Raw genomic sequence first — 24,304 nt, 5'->3', positions numbered from 1 at the left:
GGGTCACATGAGAGGGGCGGGCGGCTGGGCCGAGGCGGTGGTGGCTGCCGGGGCTGAGGTTGGGCTGGGCTGGGAGGGACCGGTCTGCGGAGCGCAGCGGCAGAGAGCGGCGGCGGTAGCAGCGGCGGAGAAGGAAGAAGAGGGGAAGAAGGAGAAAGAGAAGGAGGGGAAGAAGGGGCAGGAGCGGCCGCGAGGCGCCGAGCGAGTGGAACGAGCCCCGGGCCTCCCTGAGCCGCGGCCGCTGCGGAGCGCCCTGCCCGCGGTCCCAACATGGACGAAGAGGGTGGCGGAGGTGGCGGCGGTGAGTGCGGGGCTCGTGCGGAGAGAACGCGGCCCCGCTGCGGGCGGCAGGACGGCGGGAGCTCCTGAGAGCTGCTGCGGCCGCTGCCCCTGCCGGCGCTGCCCCGTCCTGCCCGGCGCCCCTGGGCCGAGCCGCTGTACCGGCGCTCCCGAGCAGTGCCCGGGCGGGCGGGCGGGGGCCGGGCCACAATGCGGGCTCTGTGTCCCGCGGCGGCTCCGGGCGCTCCCGAGGGCGGCGGGCAGGGCAGGCGGGTCCGGCCCCGCCGCTGTGACAGCCCGGCGCTCGCTGCTGCGGCTGCTCCTCCGCTGCGGGAGGGGAAGGGGCAAAATATAAAAAAGTAGACGTCTGGCTGTGCAGGAGCGCAGAAAAGAGTAATTAAGCTCTGCGAGGGTTCTGTTTGTGTGTGTCATCTTAATGGAGGCTCGGTGATAATCACGGGGTGGTTCAGCCAGTTTAAACAAGGTGAACTGTTTCCAAAGGCTGCGGCGTGAACCTTGCCAGATACTACTTTTAGAAAATCCGGACTCGCATGTTGGGGAAGCTTTTATTTGTATTTTTTTATCTTTCGGATACCGGCTTGCGCGCTGCCCTAGTTTAAGGCACTGCAGACGTGCCACACGCTTCCCTCCTTTAATTTATAATGTGTTTGTGAGTGCGTGTGTAAAGCTGCTGCCTGAAATAACCAGTTCTTGTGTATCATCAGCGATAATGGTGGCTGAGCAGGAGCTGATCCTGCCCTGAGGCAGAGGGATCGACTGCGTGGCCTGCCCTGTACTCAGTGTGTCTGTGACCGTCTGTGCCGGGTGTGCAGAATGGAGCGAGCAGGGTTTATCTTAAACCAAATGCTAAACAGGCGGCCTTTGAATGCATTGGCTGATCTCTAAATAGGTAAAGTAAGGGCTAAGCATTGTATGATTAATAGTTGCGCGGTACTTGCTAATTCTAAATATAATTACCCAGAACTCGGAAATCAAGAGGGTGTGGTGTTTGTTTTGACAACTTGAAAAAATAATGCTATGATGAATCAGAAAAATAATTCTTGAAGCAGTGGGTTGGAAATGTGGCCATTTCTCAGCAGGCATTTCTGTTTGTTTTGACAGTGATAGACTTAACTCTTAAAAAAAAAAAGGAATCTGAAAAAGGAAAGCAAAAGACAAAGCAAGCCAGTCCTGAAAAGTTATTATTCAAAGCAGCTGAACACTGTAATTGTAAAGAGCAGAAAGCTCATTTAACTCAAAATGTGTTATTTTCACAGTATTATGGACTTGCATCTGTAGTTAAGGCAAATATGAACATGCTTGTTATTTGCACTAACCCTGTATAATACAGTACTTAATCACGTGCAAAATATAGACTAGAAAGGACATATTGCCGAATTAATCTTTCGTAAGATGTTAAGCATTTCAAAGTTGGATTTTCGCGGAAGGACAAATACTCGGGACCTGAGGATGACACAGTCTGTATTTTACTAAATGCTGGTTCTGTATGTGAAGCCAGATTTGTACCTCTGGCACACAAGCAAAACTAATATCACTTCAATAAACACATTGCTTTTTTGGGGCAAACTACAGTATAGTGTATGTTCAGCTTTGTTGTAAAACAGTTGCAGACAAGTAAGACTGGAATTTTGTTTTGCAGTTGATATATATGACATTTTACTCTGACTTCTTGTAAGTGTTGCACTTTGTTCTTGAATAGAGACCCAGTCTCACTTTTTCTTGGGGATTGCTGTCAATTTGGAAAAGCAGGATTAGTTAGGTCATTTCTAGCTAATGAATTGACAAGTTGTTACTTTGTTTGGGTTTTTTTCCCCTTTTTTTGTTTAATGACAGGAAACGTGTGTGGGTTTGACAGGCTGCTTTAAAACTCTGTATTGCTGTTGAGTAATGAGGCTTGTGATACCTGAGCAATGAGACTCCCTTTGGAGCCTGACCAGGGCAGCCCAGTGTTTTGAACTTCTGCAGGACATTCCAAATCCTCATAAAATTGACATTATTGAGTGAGAGCTAAGGCTTATCACTGTGCACAAGTACTTTAGGAAGTATGCAAAATTATTTAAGGGCTGCACAGAGTCACCCTAATTAGAGACTTGAACTAGATAAGTATGTAAATAAATATCTAGGGAATTAAAGTGTGATTCAAAAGGTAAGCTGCTATTCCCAGTTCAGCTCTGCCTGCTGCACTGCTCTTCAGTTTGATTTGCATCCTATGCTTCAGTTCTCTTATTTGTCAAATGGGGTCAGTTGTTTTACCACCTCTGATAAAAACTGTGAATGAAAACAGAGCTGTGTAAAGTTAAATTTTATTATTTTAGAATCACTCGATAGAAGAGAACTGCTAATTAAGGGAATTGTTCTCAGTACCTCCTTTTCTTTTGTATGTGAGCCCTAAACAGGGTCGTGCATTTATGTTATACAATCCACTTCCACACAAGCCTCCCATTGATTCCAGCAGAGGCTCTGTGCATGGATTATTGATGTGATATGATCCGAGTCAGTTGGTGTTTGGCTCAATTTTCTTTTGTGTCCTGATTAAAATATCTCTGTGGTTTGGGTAGTCCAGGAAATTTGTCCTCCTCCCTCTCCCCACTTGGTTGAAAACCACATCTTGTGTGGTTTGAGTGGCTTTTCTCACTGGCTCACAGTTAGGTGGTGGCAGTGCCAGTGGCCGGGACCCTCAGGTTCAATAGTGCTCGTGGTGTGCTCACACAGTGAGTGAGTGATCCTCTGTGAAAGGTCAGAATACATAAACAGTCAGTGCTGCAGGCACAGGATAGAGCTCCCGTTTGTTTGCTGAATTTGACTCTAATCATTCAGCAGCTTTTCAGCCCCAGTTCAATTCTGTGCCATTCCTCTAGAAAAAGACTGCAAGATTGGGTACTTACCAGCTTCTGTATGTTTGTTTTACTCTGTCTCTACAAAGGGCTCTAAACAGACATGCCAGAAGGTTAAAGTCCTGCTTCTATTTGACAAATAGACCAAATTATAGCACTAATTATGGCATTGAGGTTTCACTATTGTTCCCCAAACTCTGTGCTTTATTTCTGAAAGCTGAAGCTCTTCTGGGATAGAGCAGTTGGGTTGCCAAGCTCTGTTAGCTGCTGGCTGTAGTTGCCAGCAGTAGTGCCAGGTAGCACGTTGGGTCTGTGATGAGGACAGAATGGAGACAGTGCTTCATTAGGAGAGACACCAAGAGACCAGATCGTCACACAGAGTGGATTTGCTGCCAAACCAGACTTAGCAGGATGACTTCTGTTCTTCTGCAGGGCAAAGCAGTTACCTGCTTATAGGTAACAGCTGTTAAATGTAACAAATGACCCAGCTTTTTTTTTTTTAGAAAAAAGTTTTAAAATTGATTAAAAATATCTATTAATATTTTAGACGTAAGTATCCTTATCTCTTCTTTCCACATTGTAATATCTTTCAAAGATAAACCTTAAAGATACCAGAGTCCATGAAGCCTTCTCATGGTTATTGACATTTGCTTTGCATTTAAGACTAATTCTGCATGTTTTCTTACTTTATGAATTTCTTTTATTATAACCAAATGTGTTTTAGGGCAGAAGAATGTTAAATATGTTTCACTCCCTGGTCATCAAAGTGGATAAGTTGTACCAGTAGTTAAGTTGACCCAAAAGTCCTTCAGAGGAGGGCTTGTAGTTTTAAATAACACTTTGAGGAAATCCCAAGAATATGAAAATGCACCTGAGTGTTGTACTGATCACTCTCCTTGGTTCTAGGGTGTGAAAAAGAGCAGATAAGGAGATAGTCTATTTCTGTAGTTTAATTTTTTGTGTTCTTTTGCCAGCAGAGCTGCATGCTAAGTATCTTTTTTGCTAAATAGATACTTCTTCATGCTAAACTAATCTCATATTTCTTTGGATTACCTGTCAACTCAGTAGGATCTTCATTTTTAGCCCAAAACCATTTAATCTTTTAGCACAGCAGTAAAAAATGTTGTAATAAAGTATTATCAATTATGTTATACATATTAGTTATATTTGCTGGTATCAGAAAATGCGCTTGTTAATTGCAGTAACTCGTTAAGTTTTTCTTAGCCTAATGTTTAATATTTTTAACTGTGACTTGGAAGAAAATGTGAAATTTTTGCTGATAGAGTTTCCAGAGGTGGTTGGTTGCCAAACTTGATGTATTGTTATATAATGGTATTTGGTGACATGCTTAGCAATGTAAGCACGCCATGGATTTAGGGGAGCAGTGTGCCTGTAACAGCATCTGTCTGCACTGTTGCAGCTGGGAAACAAAGCTGTAGGATTTACAGGCAGGAACAGAGTGTATTTTGCAGAACAACAGCTGGGAATCACAGTAAAAGCCACATGAAAGTGGGCTTCCTGTGGGCCACTGTTACCAAATAGATATTGCAATCTTTTAATAAATATCACTGGAGTTCCAAGAGCTTTCACCAATTGAAGGGCTGCAGAAGGTGAGACTACACAGTGATTTTCAAGATGTATTCTGCAGTTCACCTCAGATTTTTCAATCCATCATATTTATTGCTTCCCCTTCTTTCTTTTTATGATTTTGAATGCTTTTTCAAGGGAAAATTAAAAAATGGCTTTCCTCCATTTTCTTCCTTTTACAAGGGTGTATGGTGATAGGATGAGGGGTAATGACTTTAAACTGGATGAGGGTGGATTTAGATTAGATTTTAGGAAGAGATTCTTCAACGTGAGTGTAGTTAGACACTGGCACAGATTTCCTAGAGGAGCTGTGGCTGCCCCATCCCTGGCAGTGCCCAAGGCTGGGTTAGACAGGGCTTGCAGCAACCTGGGATAGTGGAAGGTGTCCCTGCCACGGCAGGAGGTTGGAATGAAAAGAGTTTTGAGGTCCCTTTCAGCCCAAACCATTCTGTGATTCTGCTTGGTCTTTTTGTCCTACAAGTCTCTCTTTTCCTAGTCCAGTAATGGTTTGAGAAGCTTTAAAATGTTTCACCTAAGCTGTGGCTCCATCCTACATGCTGCAATCTTTTGCCCCATTCTTTTCTCTCCCAATGCAGAAATGGGTTAGTCTAATTCTTTATACGCCCCTTTGACTCCAAGGCCAACATTTGAGCTATTACTGGTCTCTTTTCCTTGCTGGACATTGAACAAGATGTTTGCTGTCACTCTCTGAATTCAGAGTATCTCCTCGAGGTTTATCCTAGGTCTTTTCCACACTTGTACTGACCTCTTGTACTCAGTACATTCTTTTCCTCCTCTTTGTACTGCCAGCTGCCTCTAGTACTGTTTACTATATTCCTCTTTTTGAAATCTTGCCTTTTTTTTTTTTTTTTTTTTTTCTTCTTTGACTGTTTCCTTCTCCTCCTCCTGTTTTATTTGCTTTTTCATTTGGAAGATGATCTTCCTAGTTCCAACTTTTTAGGTGAAGATTTGCAAGACCCTGTTCTTGCTTTAATGCTCTCTTCCTTCTACATCTTGTTTCTGGATAACCAAATTTGCAAATAAAAGTGGTACTATCATGTTTAAACTAATGACTCACAGCATATACTCTGTGTGCTCTGGATCCACTGCCATCTGTCCCAGCTAAAATGTTGGCTTGTTTGACATCTTAAGATTGCATAATTGTCATCTTAAGCTTAATGAGTCTGAAACAGAGCTCTTAATGTTGTTGCCACCCACTTCCTCTTTTTGATGTCTTTGGACACATGCTGGCATCCTGAGTGGTTATTGACAAGTAAATAGTGAGATGTTGTAATTTATTGTTCCTTAAAAAATAGTCTGTAGAGAAGTTGTAATAAAAATGGCAGTGAAAGGGCAATGCAAGAGTATTGACATACTTAAGAAATAAGTTATGTTCCCGTATGCAATGTTAGTTTTCCTATTTTGATATACAAATAGATTTAATCTGGTTATGGGATCATGTTTTCTGTAGACTTCTGCATGGGAGCAGCACACAGGTTAGCATTTTGTGGCAATTGAGTGAATCTATATGGATTTTTTCCTTATTTTTAAAATAATGTGATAGTTAATGGTTTCTTCTTCACTTTGTCTCCCTGTAATTCGCGAGTACTGAAGCATGTACAAAAGGATTGCACTAATTTTAGTGAGGAGCCTGAATCTAATGACCATGTGCTTCATTCACAGAGGATAAAAATAAATCCTTAGCAGCTGGATTGTTAGGAAAACCTGTCGATGTATAGACTTGTGAGGCAGGGATCCCAGGGAAGTGAGGAACATGTGGTGTTTTACTTTGTTTTATAGAAGCAAAAGAGAAATTGTGTGAACAGATGTGTGGTTGGCGTTTCTGACTTATTCATTCTGCATTCTTTTAGAGCAATATACTGTATAGGAAAGGTGTATGAGTGAGGTAGTAAGAATATTTATGTAATTTGTATAATTTTACATCTACCAAATGATTTTTAATTGCCTATGACTTCCTTCTTTTAATTTCAACAATTTCATGGGAAAACTTAGTATTGCAAATTTTTTTGGACAGCAGTGTTTCCTCTTAGTGGGATAGACATACAAAATCTGCTAGAAAACCATGTGTTCTGTGGTCCTCTGAGATTTGCCTGAAGAAGGAAATGGCTTGACCTATTTGGTTGCTATGAAGTAAAAACATTCTTGTTCTCTCTCTTTTTATTTTTTTTTTTTGTGAACATCTGTGTCACATTTATTTCGTTAATTTCTGAAGTTCTTTAAGCACATTATTTGCTAATACAAAGTTTTATTTAAAGAAAGTAAAGTGATACATAGCTGCTTCCAAAATTTCCTTGAATTTCTGATACCTGCTTTTAAATAGGTATGATATAAGTGGATAGGCTTTCTAATCAAAGTTGACATGTTGAAAAGCAAACACTAATGTTATCTGGTATTTCCTAGGAAAAAAATGTATTTGACAAATTCAGTAGGATCATCCTGGAGGTAACAGGAAGTGTTGCATGCTGGAACCTTGGGAAATCAAAATTATAATCTCATCTGGGATTTGAAGGTGTTTTGATTTAATTTTTCAACAGCTTGGCCTTCTTAGTGTGGTTTTAGTGATTAGCCTCATTTTCAGGTGTTTATAATAAAAACAAATAGTTCTTATGCCAGGGGTATGGAAGAATTGAAACTGATTCTGTTATTTAGCAGCATAATGGAAATTGTCCCAATGAGGATAGATTTGATTGATTGTACTAACAATTCTTCTGAATTACATTAGAAAATTCTTCAACAAGAATCTGAGATCAGTTCATTTGTGAAAATTGAATCTGAATTCAAATCTGTCTTCTGTTGTCATGCCCAAGGAGTTGGTTGGATTTTTGATGCAAGTTCTTAATAAAAAAGGAGAACCCAGTGTTGATTTTTAGATGAAATATGTTGAGTGTCTTGACGAAACAAAAAAGCTGTGTGAAAATGAGGAACCGTGAGTCTGCTGGTCTCAGGGTATGGAAGAGACTAACAGTAACTGTGGGAATTAGTTTTGGTGGTTCTTCTATCCAGCTGCCTGTTCTCACACAGCTTGTAGGAACAGCATCTGCTCAGTCAAATTAGATGGAAATTGAATGCTGTTCAAGGTGTACTTTGGAAGGAGCTGATGGGTAGGAAAACAAATGTGGCCAATGTCTTTTGTGCTCGCTCTTGTTTTCACACACATGCATGCACAAAAAAGGCTGAAAAAATTAGCATATGCAAGTAAGGGAACTGCCTCACACTGTTTTCTCTAAGACGAACTGTGAGATGTAATATCTTCATGAGTCACCTCTAAGGTTTTTATACGACTGCCTCATTAGTGTAACTTCTAGAATGTAGATTTTAATTTTTTGTTTTAATATCTGATTCATATTGCAAAATACCATTGATGGTGTTTTCTTGTTAAATTCCAAGTATTCAAGAGTGTATTTGCTGTTCCATTTTTGCTTTAATGTACTGTAGATATTATGTTCCTTAATAAGGTCCTTGTTTAGCTCACAATCAGTGTTGTCTGTAGTCAAATTCTGACATAAACAGATCCCATTGCCCTACTTACAAGAGAGGGGGAATTCTCAAAAGGGGTATTTGTAGTTGCATTAGTTACTATGAAATAAGGAATTATGGTTGCTTGAGACAGTATTTCTTATATTCAGCAGTCAGATTCCAAGTAAGTTTTTTTTTTTTCTTTTTTGTCTTTCTTACTCAAGTAAGTTTGTCCTAATGAACTTCCTGCCCAGTCATTCTGTTGCACCGAGGAGGAATTTTCCCACCAGGCCATGTACTCAGAGTACAAATTTGACCACTTGCAAATAAAATTTTTGAATTTGTAAAGCTGCTGCATGTTTTTGTTCCACTGTTCAGCCAAGGGATGTGGAGGAAAGCTTTTTTTCCCAGGAAGTTGAGGTTAAACCACAGTGGCCATAAGAGAGATGGTGTCTCTGTTAGGGAGAAACTCCATTCCTGGGGAAGAACTTTGCAAGTTAAATACGTTCTCTGACCATGAAACTCCTCATGCACACAGGACAGGGGCTTGGGTCCTGCACAGGACCATGCTCAGTCTTTCTTGAGAGACCAGAAGGACCTGACTCCTCTCTTGTACCTGTGCAGTGCTCTTCTGGCTCTGCTCAGGCAGGAGCTGCTATATGCAAACCCTGTGTGCTGATGATCCATTCAGCAAATCTGTGAATAAATCCCTGGACTTTACTGCATCTCACTACTGCTTTGTGGCTCTCCCTTTACCTTTTACGTATTTTTGGTTCAATTTTTAAAATGATTTTTTTCTTTTCTTTTAACTGAAAGGGTTCTGCTTGATACCCACACAAAACAAGCACTTCATGTTTGCCTTCAAGAGCCTGTATGAGGCTGAAATAATCCTTGCTATAGTCTTGTATTTTTGTAAACCAAGTGTATACTAATTGGGGAAAACTCATTTTGCATTTGGTATCTGTCATGTAAATGCATAAATGGGTAGTCCCTATTATGGAAGTATATATTAATAGACTCAAAAGTAACTGCGTTACTTTATAGACCTTTTATTTAACTTCCTCTTCTGCTATTCAGTTCTGACATATTATACCCTTTTAGTCATTAAAATGATTATATAATGTAGTAGCAGCATTTTAAAGCAGCATCCAACATTCATGTGGGGACAGGGACAGTATCTGTGCTTGTGTTCCCACCATCTCTTATCAGTTGTGCTGCTGTCCCTGTTGCAGTTTGCAGAGTACCCATTTCAGAACTGGAAGCTGAAACTGGTAGCCAAGGCTAGTCAAAGTTTAGGGAATTGGAATTCCAGGTACATGTGAGTAGTTTATTCTTTTTGTAGATATTGCTGATTAATTCTGTAATCTCAGAATTCTGGGAAATTCAGGCTGAGTCTTAAACCTGTATTCTGTGTATTATGTGTGATCAGCCTTTCTAGGCAGCTGACATTTCAGTTTGCTGTACATGTTTTAGCAAGGATAGATGAATGGAGCATATGGAGTTGATTATTTTTTTGGCTATAGGCAGTGGATTTTTGTGCATTAAATATAGTAACTTTCTTTTTTTAAATATCAGAGCGGAAGCTTCCCCATTCCCAGTGATTTTTTTTTTTTTTTAATAAGAATTCATGCAACTTTCTTCACTCTCATTTTGTGCAATGTAAGCTGGAAAGACTGCAATGTTTAGTCTTGGTCTTGTACCAATAAATGACATAGTATCACATGAATGTTTTAAAAGATTAGGTGATAAGAGCAAACATTAAAAAAAGACTGGTTTAAGTCCTTCTGCTGTAAATTCACTGGTATTCAAAGTAAAGAGAGTATGCATTATGTTGTTGTTCTTATTCTGCTGAAAACTTACTCATTTTTCTTTTTTATCTTCTACCTGAGCAGTAAACCTGTAAAAGTAACATGTGTTATGAAGGGGAAAGGTTAGGTGAAATTGGTAATCCAAATTAAATACAAATAATACTCTCAAGTTTATAGAGCCTGTGGGTGGGTGGACTTGGCAGATCAATCCGTTGTGGTATGTTAGACTTGAAAGAGCATATGGAGATGATTATTTTCTGGCATTTTGTAGTAAAAGTTTTTGAAGAAGGAAGTTTTATTTTTTTTAATTAAATTTTTTTTTTTTTAGAAATGAGGTGAAAAATAGGAAGAATAACATCTTTTGCACTGAGTAGTAAAATAGTTTGTTGTAGTAGCATATAAAAAAAATTTATTTGAAGGTAAGCTGCTAAAAGAAATTCTCCTACTGTTTTCCTATTGGCTGTCTTGTTTTCTGAAGATCCTGTGCAGCTGGGACTAATACAGGATCCAGCTGTAACTTTTTTTATTGTTGTTCAGATGTCCGGTGATGGTCAGATCTAAGTTATTGTGTGGAAATTCAGTAAAGGAAAAGGGTAGGGTGGGAAAAAAGTGACTCTCCATAAAAGTATTCCAGTAAAAGCAACAGGAACTAGGAGTATCCATTTCAGAGCTCTGCCATAAATCCCATCCTGAAATACTTAAACGCCTTCAGATTTTGCTGTAGACTTTAAGTCATCTGAGTTTTTGGCTAATTTTTTAAACAGAAATGAAGTTAACTGGCTGGAATGGGAGGGTGCCTATTCTTTCACATCACTTAATGGAAGAAGATGCTGTTTTCTCATCCCCAGTACAAGGTTTCAGTCTCTTTACTCTCTTTACAGTATTGGTGCAGTATGTAATGCTACAACATGGAGTAGATCAACAGGTTTGGGTATACTCCTTTCACTTCTGCTGTGTTTTGCTAGTCTTTGTTTTACAGAACCTAAGGATGTAAGAAGGGGAGAAGCCTAATATTTTTCTGTAGAATTTGATTTACCTTTGGTGTATTCGGTGCTTCCAATTCTGTCTTTTAGGCATCTACTTCTTTTCCAGGTCTTTATTCCAAACTTAACTTGCCCAGGGAGTCTATCAAATAGCTGCTTGAATTTCAGAGTTCTCTTGCTGTTACTCCAAGCCTTTAATTTTGAATGTCATTACTCAATCAGTTTGTAATTACACAAGTCTAATTTCAGAAGTTTAGTAACAATAGGAAATCAATTATAAGTCCTGGTTGACTGAAGGATACCTCAAAATACTGTAAGTTATATCCATCAATACTGACAGTGACATGGATCTTAAAACATAATCACTGTCTCAAACATAACCTGGATTCTGCATTTCTTTCCATGTTCCTTAATTGGTTGTTGATATTAATTTTTTGAGGAAAAAGAAAAAAGATTTATGGTGGGTCTGTTGGCTGTGGGAACAGCCTGGCACTTTGCCCCTCAGTGCTAGAACAGAACAGCAACAACAACTTATTTTCCTTCCTGAGCAAGTAGGAGCTGATCTTTGGCTTCAGAGTAGAAGTAAAATGTGGACAAATGCTGTGCTTTGAAGGCAGAACACTTATAACACAAACCAATTGCAATGCAGAAACATCTGTGATGTCCTTGTTTTACATACAATATTTTAAATGAATACCATGCAAATAATTCACTTTACTTTTCTTTCCCCCCACTTAATTTGCAGGGATTAAATAACCAGTACTACATTTTGTTCTTGTTTAGTAAGAATGGTAGTCAGAGTTCTTTTCTCCCAATTTTTAAAGACTATGATCTTTATGTGAATTGTGAAGAGCCTAAAGGAATCTCTTACAGTTAATTGTTTTCTTGAAGTGCAGGTCAACTTCCACTGCATGTTGCAAAATTTTGTGGTTTTTGATGGTTTTATGTAGACTGCCACTGTCAAATACAGCAACTAGAATTAGAAACTTGGCTTACAGATTTGCTTTAGGATGTTTTGGCTGTATTCATGATACATTGTAAGGAAAATTAAGAAAATATTTGTGGCTTAAGAATAAAATCTGCCAGCTAAGTTGAAGAAAGTAGTATGATAATGTCTTATGATAATCCTGGAGAGGGAGAAAACACTGCACTGCAACTATTACTGTATTGTGTTTTTCTCTGGAGCTCATATGGACTTTGAGATGATTTTCTAATGGGAGAATATTAAAAGGTCCTTCTCACATTGGAAAAATAACAGCACAACAATTCTAGCAAAGTTTTGGCTTTTCACTACCTCATTTTACATTTTGAAGAAAGGGTTTCCTGCTGAACAAACACATGTTAGTCTGATAGCATTTTCCTGTATTTGAATTGTGAACAGTCAAATGACTCAAAAAAATGTATGTTGAAGTAGATACAGGGTTTTAGCATAGAATATGTGCATACAATAAATCTATTCAACTAATCAGTCTGCTTCCTTTCTCTCCCACCCCCTTACAGCTGGAAGTTCATCAGCTTCTGGTACTACATCCAGCTTCCTCTCGAGACTTTCTGGTTTAGAGTTAACAGTGGTGGCAGGCATTAGTGAACAATGTCGTGATTATATTCTGTGGGTCTGTATAAGTTGTCATTTTCCATTGCTGCTGTTTCTAATGGAAAATATGTCATCTATTTAGTAAGAGCATATTATGTGTGCTGTGCAAAGTTGCATGCTGCAGGGTTTAATGAAAGCATGTATATAATCATTAAATCAGTATAAAATATTTCTAGATTTCATTAGTGACCAATTTGACATTTAAAATGGAAAATTTATGGTCAGGTTTTATTTTCGTAAGTTCTTAGCTAGGATAACACAGGACAGCTAGACTTTCATTATTAGTTCATAACTAATTATGCTTTGAGGTTCTTTAGTATATGTTAAGACATTGCTTTGAGGTACAAAGAATGTGGAAGAATTCAAAAAAAGAAAAATTAGATGCTTCCAGTCCTCTTATCAGTTGTGACCTTCATGACAAAATACTTGCAGTCAGATCTACTGGAATCCAATAGCCTGATTAAAAATTGTTGTGACTTATTTTTGTTGACCTTTCTTCTTTAAAGGATCACAATGGAATCTTTCAGAAACAGCTTCTGGTGAAGCTGGATTTGAAGATCCTGGTAAAACATCTGCAGGGTCAGTTGAGTATGGCACTTGGATGTTCTGGTTGAGCTTCGAATACTTCAACAAAGTTTCATGGTCCACTTTATTAAGACATTTAGAAAAGGTAGAATAGATGCTATGACTGAAGAATCTTTAAGAAGTAGTCTTTGTATGATTTTCAAGAGGACTGTAGACTGCCTGTGCAAATGTATGTCAGAATTACTGGGGACAAAAATATAGGCTTAATAGTGCCACTGCTTTTATTACCAACCACTTCTTTCAGTGTTCAAGAAATTGTTGCAGCAATAAAGGGGTTTTGTACTCGCTGCTGCATTGTCCATGTCTGTGATACACAGAAGAATTTCTGAACTGCACTAGTAAGTTTTCCCACTAATAAGTTTTTCCACTTGTTCAGTATGTGAGCTGTGTGAGTGGAGCTGCAGACACTTGCTACAGACTGCTTAACAGAGGTTACAGCTTGGTATTTCTGGTTGCCCTAAGGCAAATTTAGGATAATTGCAAGTATGTTAATATGAGTCAGATTTTTCCAGTTTTACACAAAGTTTATCTTTGTATAATGAAAGCTTGTGCCAGGTAGAGCACTACTCTGAAGGCACTACTTCTTTGGAAAGGTGTTTAGCAGAGGCTGCATCTGACCACTTCTGTCAATGGAACTGGGAGCTGCAGGTGAAAAAATCATGATTTGCTGTAGGTTTTACCTGTTTAGGAAGTGATATCTTTCATTGTTACCTTTTGTGCCATGTTGACGGGTAGCAGAACTAAAACATATAGTCCTACTTAATTGTTTCCTACTCAACAAAAATGTTTAGTATTTGAGCATGACAGGATGAAGTGGAAATCTTAGGAAAAATGTTTATTAATAGGAGCAGTAGGAGCTGGTGGACTTAAACGAGATTGAGAGTTGAATCCTGGTTAGCTGCTTACATTTTCAGGGGAAATGCTGAATCTCAGATGTCGAAAATAATAGAACTAAATTGCTTAGATCTTTGAAGTTGTATGGATATGATTTTTTTCTTAGTAGGTACTTAGCTGAGAAAAATGACCAAGTTACTTGAAAATAAAGTACAAAAGATTATGTGTGCAGATTATTTTTCACTGATCTCTTGAAGGAATGCAGTGATTTTGCCAGTAAGGGGCAGGGAAAACAGCTTAGAAAGGGCAATGTAATATTTCAGCAGATTTAGTTGAAACAGTTGGGGAAAGTTTAAATAGGAAGAATGTATTTATTCAAATGAGTTTTTGATCAGAATGCCAGGAAGTCTGCCTGGAGTATGAAAAATCTTTCTTTTTGTAACATATAACTTATGTCTGTACTTAGAGTTTCAGCAGATGTTGAATGTGCTCTGTTTTGGAGGTATGGTGAAGCAGATTTGGTGTGACTGCTGATGGTCTTTGCCAAGCAAAGAATGAGAGACTGGGGGTTTGACCTTATGGTAAGTGGATCCATCCAACAAACTTGTTTTCAGTGGGCCAGATAGAAAGCTCTTTTATATCTGAATTAGTGACCTGTCAGGCTAATTGTTTCATGGTGTCGTGGCAACCAACAATTCACAAGAGCTGTGTATATTCTTGTCTGAGGAATCTGAAAATGCTTCACAGTGTTAAACAAAGCTTTGCTATTCCTTCACCAACAAATTCCTGACTCTCTGCATGCCCTCTCAGACTTAAGGCAATGTGACCAATGGGCCTGTTGATGTAATATTAAGAAACTGGAGCAATTCAAGCCTTGGATAGCCAAGCAGCAAGATGCTGCATTAGCTGTAGTGCATTTCTGTCCAAGTACTGCAGCTCAGTGGTTTCCATAGCAGGTATCTCAGTTTCTTTTTTTGGAGGAGACTGCAGGAATTTAAAAGGCTTACACAACATTGGACATCATATTGTGCACAGAGTTGTGCATCCTGGAATCTGTCTTGTTTTGGGTCTGTTCAAGTCATTACTTGACAGATGAGCAGTCCTGTGTGGCACTCCATAGCTGCCTTTGGAGACATTCCTCAGGGAAGGAGGATTGCTTTCAAATCTGGCGGTTGTTCCACCTCCTTTAGTGTGCAACCCATCTTGGAAAATGAATAAATAGCAAGCTTCTGCAATAAATACTGTTCTGAAATCTAACTCCAGAACTGTGTCAGGCAGGGATGGGGGAAGGGGAAATATCAACTTTGCCTTGCTTTTTCTGAAAATTGGATTGTGTGCCTTAGAAACAGCCGGCAATCCTAAGTAACAGCTAATGCTCCTCACTAATGAGTGCAGCACTGTGAGCAGATCCCTCATTGCCAAGAGTAGATGTTACTGGAAATTTGTGACAGAAAGCCTGTCTGAGCCCCAGCTGTTTTGCTGGGAACACAGTGGGTCTGATGAGCTGTGCCTGAATATTGAGCAGGATTTGGGGGTATTGCTGGTGTCTGACCACAGGGTCTGGGTTCCAGGACCCCCCTGCAGCTGCTCAGTGACATTCCTGTCAATTTTCTGTGCTGCTTCTCAAAATTGATCTGACAGGAATGTCTGCTACTACTCTGGTGTGTTTGCTTTTCAAGTCTATTTTCCAAGGTCTATGCTAGGAAAAAATGTAGGTACCTGCCAGCCAACCACTTCTCTTCCCAGTAACTCAGGGTGACTGGGGAAACACAGCCCTTCTGTAAGGGTAAAGCTGAAACACATTGCTACACTCTTATTCTTTTTTCCTTCTCATACCATTTCAAAAGCTGAAGGAATCAGTGTTTTTGTTTGCCTCTTTCTCACACAGAACGGGATTAAATAATCTCTGCTTTAAGGAGGAGTTGTTCCATCCTTGGTGTGAGTTGCTTGGATCCTGGAGCTGAAAGAATTCTAGATTGGCAGCAGGACATGTGTGGTTAGTTCAGTTGTTCGCAGGGACTGGGAGCTGTGTATCAGTGGAAGATGAAGTGTCCCTGCTTTCCTTTTCATCCACACATACTCCTGAGATGGTTGGGAGAAAGAGTCCTGTTCTCACTGACAAGGAAATTGTCAGAGGAGTATTTGCTCTTCTCCTGTCAGTAGTTTAAGCTTTGCCTCACACTCTACAGAGCTGCTGAGAGTCATCCCAAACATGCTGAAGTGACCACAGAACCAAATCCTGAGCAGTGGCTGCAGTACTTCAGGCAGTCCAGCTTCCCAGTCTGTATGGGTTCCCACTTCTTCCACCCATTTTCTACCAGCAGTCTGAGCAGGTCACTCTCCTGTGCTGGTCATCTGGAGTTGCTTAAAGTGTTTTTTAATTCCTGTCAGTGTTGTCTGTATGCTTGGCTCAATCAGAAGTGAGCTGTGCCGGTCACAGAAATAAGTCTGGACCATCCAGTCCCTTTCCATCCAGTTTTTTTGTACAATTCTGTCTAGTAATATGCTATAGTTGTATTGGGCAAAACCATAAATGCCTCAGGTTAAAAGGTACATCCTGCTTCAATTGTGTGGCTTGAAAGATCTTACTTGTGGAAAGCTATTGCATCTACACATTTTAATTTCAGAATTTTCTTTTTTTGCTGCAGGCAAGCAAAATCCACTGCTCTTTTGCTGCCCTTTCTTTGCTCTGTAGTGAATGAAGGGTTTCAGCTAAAGACATGATATGTCTGATGTGCCACTTATCTATCCTGTGCATAGTTGGCATGGTGATCTGTTCCTTTCACCTCCCAGACAGTGTTGAGGGGGAGCCCTGATTTCCTTCCCAAGACTCCCACTTGAAAAGTGGCTGTTGTTCTGCACTGCAAGTGGATACATAATGTGCTATCAGCTGTTATCCGTGGTCTCCCCATGTGTTATTGCTGGATCATTCTTTTCCTCAGGGCGTGCTAAAATTTTTTGACCTGAATCTTGCCATGAAAGTGTACAAAAGAAATTCAGAATTTGCAGACTTCCACTCTGTAAAGACTAAATTTGTGTTAATGCGTACTATAAATATAATGTACTCTAAGGAAAGGCTTTCAAATGCAAACATCAGAGAAAATTTGTTTGATTTCAGCTGTGGCACTACATAAGTTCCCCATTTGTTTCTCCAGTTTTACACATACAAATGCTCCACAGAGAGAAAATTATTACTGAGCTTTCCCAAAATTATTTATCTTCTGCCTTGCAGCATGCATAATGAGGATGGGAAAAAAATTGTTTCTGTTTGACAGTATTCTGTTGGTCTGATGCAGTGTAAAGAAAAGGCTTGAGGCCGCTTCCTTTTGGAAGAGTGATGTTTATAATGGTGGAATTACTACAAAAAGCTGACTCTGATCACCCTTCATCATTATTTGCTGTGCAGAAAAGAAATCTGATGCTGTCATTTTGTTAAAAAGCTGAAAGCAGAGTAAGAAAATTTTAAGGCAGTATAAATGCCCCACTGTCCCTAAGCCAGCAGGACAGTACAAGACTGTTCATTTTTACTTACAGTGCTTGGCACTGCACAGCATTGCATTTGTCCCACATTAGTTTGATGTTACTTTTTTCCGTGTTGGAAGAGGACTGTGATGTTGAGATGTGATAGTGTTGACAGTGTGTAGCTGTAACACTGAAATCAGGATGGTGATTCACCAGAATTCCTGAATAGTAATTGGTAACTGATGCTGATGAAGGCACATGTTATGTTGGATAGTATTTCCTGTATCTGTGCTAATCTGTTCATAGCCCTCTCTTAAACACACACCACTGCAGTGTGGCCAACATCTTCCTTTTAAATTTCCACGTTAGCTGGCATAAAATTTTTCTGCACTTCTTAAATATGCATGGATATGCATATTTTAACACTTTATATTATTAATGCTAGTATTAATGTATTTGGGTAAGAGACTTAGAATGTTAAGTTAAACTCAGCTTTCTTTTCATATTCAGTAATTTGTATTTACATATTTTAGAAAGAAAAGTTGGCCTAGAAGCATCTTCTGATCTTGAAGCAAGAGTAGAGTGACTTCAAAAGAAAAATGCTTCTGAAAGGAAATCCACGCTTATCTATTATTAATATCAGGTTGAACTAGTTTTAGTATTTAGAGAATACAGCCTGTAAGGGTGGGGTTTTGGGGCTGAGCTAAGCGGGTTTTAGGGCTGGCTGACCTCAAGAGGATTGCTGTCTGCTGTACCTTTGTGCTGCCAGGGGTTTCTGCTGTGCCTGTTTTGTTGTCTTGGGCAATTCTGTGATCCCTTGGTTGAAACCATTTCTCTTGCTAAATTGGAGAAAAAAAAAACAACCCAGGAAAAACAGGGTCCAGGCATGGAACAGCAAAGCAGTGCAGGAACATAGAGGAGCAGGTATCAACTCATTACCTGTGAAGTCTTGCTCAGACCTTATCTCTGTAGGTTTTTCCTTCTTTCTCCCCAAGTGATTATCCTTTATGTGATTGAAAAAACACTTGGTTTCCTAATGGAAATACATAAAAACGTTGAAATAAGACACACTGTTGAGTTAAAGGAGGTAAGTATAATATAATTGTGACCTTCAAATGCCTGCTCATGAAAATAAAGAGCAGGGACAGTAAAAAAGAAATACTCATTAACATAATCACACCCTGCTTTCTTATGGCCAGTATCTGTGTCAGAGACCCAATTAGGTTCTAAAAAGCAAGGGAGATGCCTTTCCAATTGGTGTGCTGTATCTGTATAGGAAGGTGAAGCTGTGGAAGTTGTTGTAAAGCACCTCTTTGTGCTTTGCCGTTAAGAAGGGCAGCTGATGGCTCCCAGGCAGGATTAGCAGCTCATGCGAGAGCTCTGGGAAGCCTTTACACTCCTGTTCCCCTGCACAGCTGTTGGTGCTCTGTTCTCTGCACACAGCTTGGAAAGACACATCTGCTGTTGCTGCTGACTCCTCTTCCTTTTGTACTCCATAGGCAGAAACATTGCAGGTACCATGGCAGGGCATGTCAGTTGTGATACCTGAAACAAGATGGATTTTGGGAGGCAGGTAAAATCTTCCTTCCCTCCTGATCAGTGTTATCTGGACCCCGATTTTGCCCAGTATTGTGACTGCCTGCTTTCTGCTTGACTAGAGATTAATAAATTAATAAATTAATAAATTATGTCTGGCTATTTCTGGCCAGAACAAAAATATAATCTTGCCTTGTTTGAAGTAGTTCTTATGGATTATAAGAAATACTGTTCATTTTTTTACAAGAGATGATTTCACGCTTGATGGTACTGTCAACCCTGCTGGATCTTTTCTATATAAAACAAAAATGTAATTAATATTACCAATTGTTTATGCTTTTTTCTGTTTTAAAAAATCCTACACAAATGTATGCTATTGATATAATAACCTGCTTTGCAGCAGAAGTAAAAGAAAAAAATCTCGAATGTGTAGCAGATCAGAGGGAAACAGTTTCCTCTAAATTTCTGAAAATGCATTTTTATGTGGTAATGGTGTTAATATATTTAGGGTTCCCTCCCTGCTAAAAGCACAAAATGATAATATCTTTACTCTGACTTTCTTGCAAAGTATGTACTTATCATAGGGAAAAAAATGTTTTCAGGAACATCTTGTAAATGGTGTGATTTCCAGCAGCTAAACAATGAGAATGATGGATGTGCGTTGGAGGTTCTTTGCTGGGTTTGGCCACTAACGTGATTTCTGGCCACAGAGTCCCTTGTGATTGAAAACTCAAAATAACTCTGCAAGCCATGGATTCTGTCCTAGATTCCTCATACCACCAACTGGTGATTTTTTTTTTGTGTGTGAAAGGATGTTGTGTACAGGATTATTTCTCCCCTTAGTTGAAGTGTCATTGCTCCTATGCTGGAACATGCTCAGCAGTGACTGAATGGCAGATTCACATAGAAAGGTAGTTAAGGAAGCAGCCAAATCCAGCTGGTTTTACTGATGGAATTTAATGCAGATACAGTTTGTTTCTGCACTGTGAAGTGAATCCATTCAGAAGGATGTCCTCCTACGAAAACTTCTATGGAATTTTTAATAGCCACAAGTGGTTGGAGCATTGTTTATACATCTTGTCTGAAAGCTGGAAAATGTTCCTGTAATCATGTTTTAAGAAAAGGGAGCATGTAGGGGGAAAGGAAGAGAGAATAGCCTGAGAACGTCCGTTGAGGCAAATGTTCTAAGACAATCAGATTTGTTCTCAGAGATGAATGTATATTATTTTAAGGGCCAGAAGAAACATTTCTATCCATTTTGTGTATGGGTGAGGAAAAGTTTGTTTAGTTTTAAGCCTTGCATTGTGTAAATATCTTTACACTTGCAAGATGTTTCAGCTGCAGCAAAATTAAATTCCATCTAATTGTTCTTTGCTTGGAATGCAAATACTGAAGACCACTTATTTGGGACTGACATAGAAGAAGGAAAATGTTTATCTTTATGAAACCAAGAAGTTAGCTGAGCAATGAGAGTCAGGGTGTTGTATTGCTTTGTAAATGGGGTTACAGAATTCATGTTTTGTCTGTGTTGGATACTGTTGGATGCTTGCTTTCTGCTGGCTGTGGATATTTACTGTGTCCTCTTGAGAGACTGAATTCTGAAGTCAGGTGAAGGGGTCAGGTGAGATTGCTTTAGACTTTGGCTGGTGACTGGCAATTGAAAGGCCAGTCAAAGTTAAACACAGGAGTTCTGCTTTTATAATACCATTGGAGAGCTGAAAAAGATTTAAATTTTACCACTGAAAAAGAGGAAGGTATCATGATTATGGACTTGGAAAGTACTAGATTGCTGTTTCCTGTTCTGGGATTTGCTTCTGGTTTTCACTAACCTGTGGGAACTTTCTTTGCAACCTGATCTGCAGTTCTTTCTCAATCTCTGAAAGTTTTGGGGTTTTATTTGGTACTTGCTAGCTTAAAAATGCTTCATATTGAGAGTTGAGTGATAATGCTCTTCTTTGGATATTGTACTTGGGCTGTCCATAGTGGAGAATTATTCAACCAAGCAACATCACAACTGATGCACAATACACTGATTTCTGTGATGAGATTTATTTGTTTTCCCTTTCACAGTGTAGTAAACAGAATTGTATTAAAAGTGTGTTCTGTTCCGTGTTGCATTACAGGATCTTCACTTAAGTACATATAGTTCAGTTACAGGAATTGAATTCTATAGGCCAAGTTGGAATATATTAAGTATTTTTCTGTTTTTTTCTGTTGGTAGTAGTAATGAAACATATGGTATTGTGTGATTCTGTTTGGGCAAGAATATAATTTGTATTTTCAACAACTGTTTTCCTCATAAATAAAATATCAGTAGTATATTGACTTCTTATTTAGTAGTACCTGAAGCTCTGAAGTTTCAGAAAAAGGAAATGCTCTCCCTTTAAGCTAAAAGATTTCACAGAAATTACTTATATTAGAACATTGTCTTTATTTAAAGATTAGAAGATAGCATGAAAGAATGCTGCAGCTGTAGCTTGTTCACGGTACTAAAATGCTTTTGTTCTTCTTTAGTATTTAAATGTTCATGCTAACTCCTCCCATCCTGTCTACTTTGTAGAGAGTGAATATATATGGTTTGCCTTTTTTATAACCAACATTGGGTAGTAGTATTAATTTTTTTTGTCAGTACTCAGTTTGCTAGTTGGAATATTTGTCTTGTGTTTATGTACACAGTGTGTGTATAGTCATTAATTTTCTGTGTTTTATGATCTTGTAATACAAAGATGTGATGTAGGGATGTGCATTTGTAAGGTTTGATGAGTAGAGAATCCTACCACTATTTGCATGCAAGAAATTTTTAGGAGAGAGTGGCTTTCTGACAAGATGAAGAGAATAAGCAGGTAAACATATTGAAGTCTGGTATTTGTTCAACAGAAGACTGTCATTTCCTAAACTGAAAGTAATTTAATCATGTTTGTATCTGGAGTAGTTAAATGAAATCATTTGCCATAATTACTTCATGTCTAACAAGGTCTGTCGCCATTTGGATTTTGTAATGAGTCCGATCCTAAAAGGAAAGGAGCTTAACCACTGGATGTTGAAATAATCAATATATTTCATTATTAGGATTTAAACAGAATCCTGATAGAAGCTCTGTTCCAAATATGTGTTTCAAACTGTCCTCTCAAGCTGAACTTTTCTTTGTAATCCTGTTGCTGCAGTCTGTTATGTGTGTATGGGGCATAAAGCAGTGGCCTTGACCATCCCAAATGACTACATTTGTTGTGTGTTGCTCTTACATACTTTATTAATTATTTTTATTGTTCCATTTTACTGAGCTGGAAGGAAAAGCTGTTCTATAATTAAGGAGCAATTTCCAAGGAAGTGGGTAGTATTGGAACTTTTATTCTAGAATTGTTGCACAGGAGGTGAATATTTGTAGTTGTTGTCTAGTGCTGTATAAGTGAACAGAAGTAGTCTCTGTCCAAAGAAGTTTCTTGCTAGGTAACATCTGATTGTTCAAAAAAATTAAACCCAATGGTTTTATGCTGATGATTTTTGGTCTTTGCTGATTTTCAGACAAAGACACAGGGTGAGAGTAGGATGAGTGACAGTCTCACATTTGCATCCTCAGTAGCAACTGATTTTTATCAGCAGGGTCTCATATATTTGATTTAGCAAGGACAAGGAGAGACTTAAAATTGCCTTAAATACTACAGACTCACCTAAATGATGTTATGCAAAGCCCATGTTTTGTTAGATCACTGATTCTGCTGCTGTGTTTGTGTGTCCTGCTGCTGGGAGGTAAAGCAGCCAAATGAAGGGGCACCAGGATACATATCTTGTGTATAGCATTGGCTATTCTTTGGCTTTTTTGCTCTGGAAGATAGTAACATCTTCTGAGTCATAACTAATTTACATGAAGAATTTTGGTATGTTACTGATATAATAGAATTGTATCTGACTTGTATTTGGCAATTGAGCTGTAGAATCAAATCTTGCCACATCATATGATAACAAGATTCCTTTGATTGTCTGTTTTTCTTTTGAAAGATAGATTCTGCTCATAGTCATTCATTCAATTATCTTACTTAGGATTTTTATAAAATATATTAGGTATAAAATATATTAGATTTAGGTTTCATTTGTGTTCTTTGTATTTATTTGTTTTGGGTTCATTTCCTGAAAATTACGTAAAAGAAATGTCCTGATGTTTCATATAAGCTTATTTATCCTAATCAGTTTCTTTAAAATTTTCTGTGATGATGAGGTATGTTTGCAAATGCTAAAAAATTGTACATTTTGCTCCATTCCAGTGCCTGATGACCTCTCCATGGAAGAAAGAGAAGAGCTTTTAAATATTCGTCGCAGGAAAAAAGAACTGATTGATGATATTGAGGTAATTGGTTTACTGTAAAGGTCCTTAGAAGACTCCTTCAGTAGATTAAGTTACAGAGCTAAGCTGCAGACCTAAATATGAATTTCAGGTAATGGTTTTAAAAGCATATAAACAACTTAAACGAAATACTCCTGATAGCAAACAGGATTTATGCATCATATGTGTGCTTTTAAAAATATTAACTTCTGAATTTATGTAATGCAATATATGCAGATGCCCACGTTTGGTTTGTGTAATCAAAAACTCATTAAATATCAGATTTGCATCCAGAATAGGGGCAAGTGAGAAATGTGAGTAAAGAAATCCTGTTGAGTGATAATGGCAGCTTGGTCTTGGTGCTCTGGCATGAGCACATACAGAGAGTGCAGGTTCATGTGTTTTACAGTCATTCAGTTGTGATAAAATCTTTAAATGTCTAAGGAAGCCCTAAAATTGTTCACTTTTCTTCAGGTAATTAACAAATATTAGAAAATAAAATCTATTTAATCATATTATTATATGATAGATTATTTCAAAATATGTTCTGATGTAGGTTAATGTATTGTCCTTCCTTCTTTTTACAGAGATTAAAATTTGAAATTGCTGAGGTTATGACTGAAATTGATAATCTGACTAGTGTGGAAGAAAGGTAAGTAATGCCAACATAAGAACATGATTCAGTAAGACCTTGGAACAGGTCTTCCAGGAACAGCAAGCATGGGAACCTTTCCCATGCTAAACAAATAATGCATTACCTTTATTTAGTCTATTCTAAAACCTGACTTTATCCCATGCAGGCGTGTCATTTGTTTGGATAGAGAATATGTTGGATAGAGTGTAATATTTTACTGTCCAGTTGATAAGGATATGGGTCTCTGAAGCTGCAGTCACTTAAAGGAGTTGAAAATATCATCATAATTTTCTCCATTATAAAAAGTGAATGTCTTGATTTTGTAGTAGAAAATACAAAGTAGCAAAACACA

The 24,304-nt window shown here is 38.7% G+C and overlaps 1 protein-coding gene across 2 annotated transcripts in view; it reads left to right on the top strand.

Annotated features, from left to right (window-relative positions):
* Positions 1-10: 10 nt before the first annotated feature.
* The window catches only part of CYTH3 (cytohesin 3), a 46,986-nt gene continuing 22,692 nt past the window's right edge, over positions 11-24,304 (top strand). Inside the window, exons 1-3 of one of the 2 annotated variants that reach the window (XM_056503578.1) lie at positions 11-301; positions 23,260-23,342; positions 23,906-23,970. In XM_056503578.1, the coding sequence (XP_056359553.1) occupies positions 271-301; positions 23,260-23,342; positions 23,906-23,970 (179 nt within the window). In that variant the 5' untranslated portion in view covers positions 11-270. Of the gene's footprint in view, positions 302-23,225; positions 23,343-23,905; positions 23,971-24,304 lie in introns of those variants that run through there. The other variant, XM_056503577.1, reaches the window with a different exon arrangement.

Source organism: Oenanthe melanoleuca, chromosome 14 (genome assembly GCF_029582105.1).
Source record: "Oenanthe melanoleuca isolate GR-GAL-2019-014 chromosome 14, OMel1.0, whole genome shotgun sequence".
Classification (NCBI taxonomy): Eukaryota; Metazoa; Chordata; class Aves; order Passeriformes; family Muscicapidae; genus Oenanthe; species Oenanthe melanoleuca.
The sequence above is the reverse complement of the archived record's forward strand: the minus strand, read 5'-3'. Positions and strand labels throughout refer to the sequence as shown.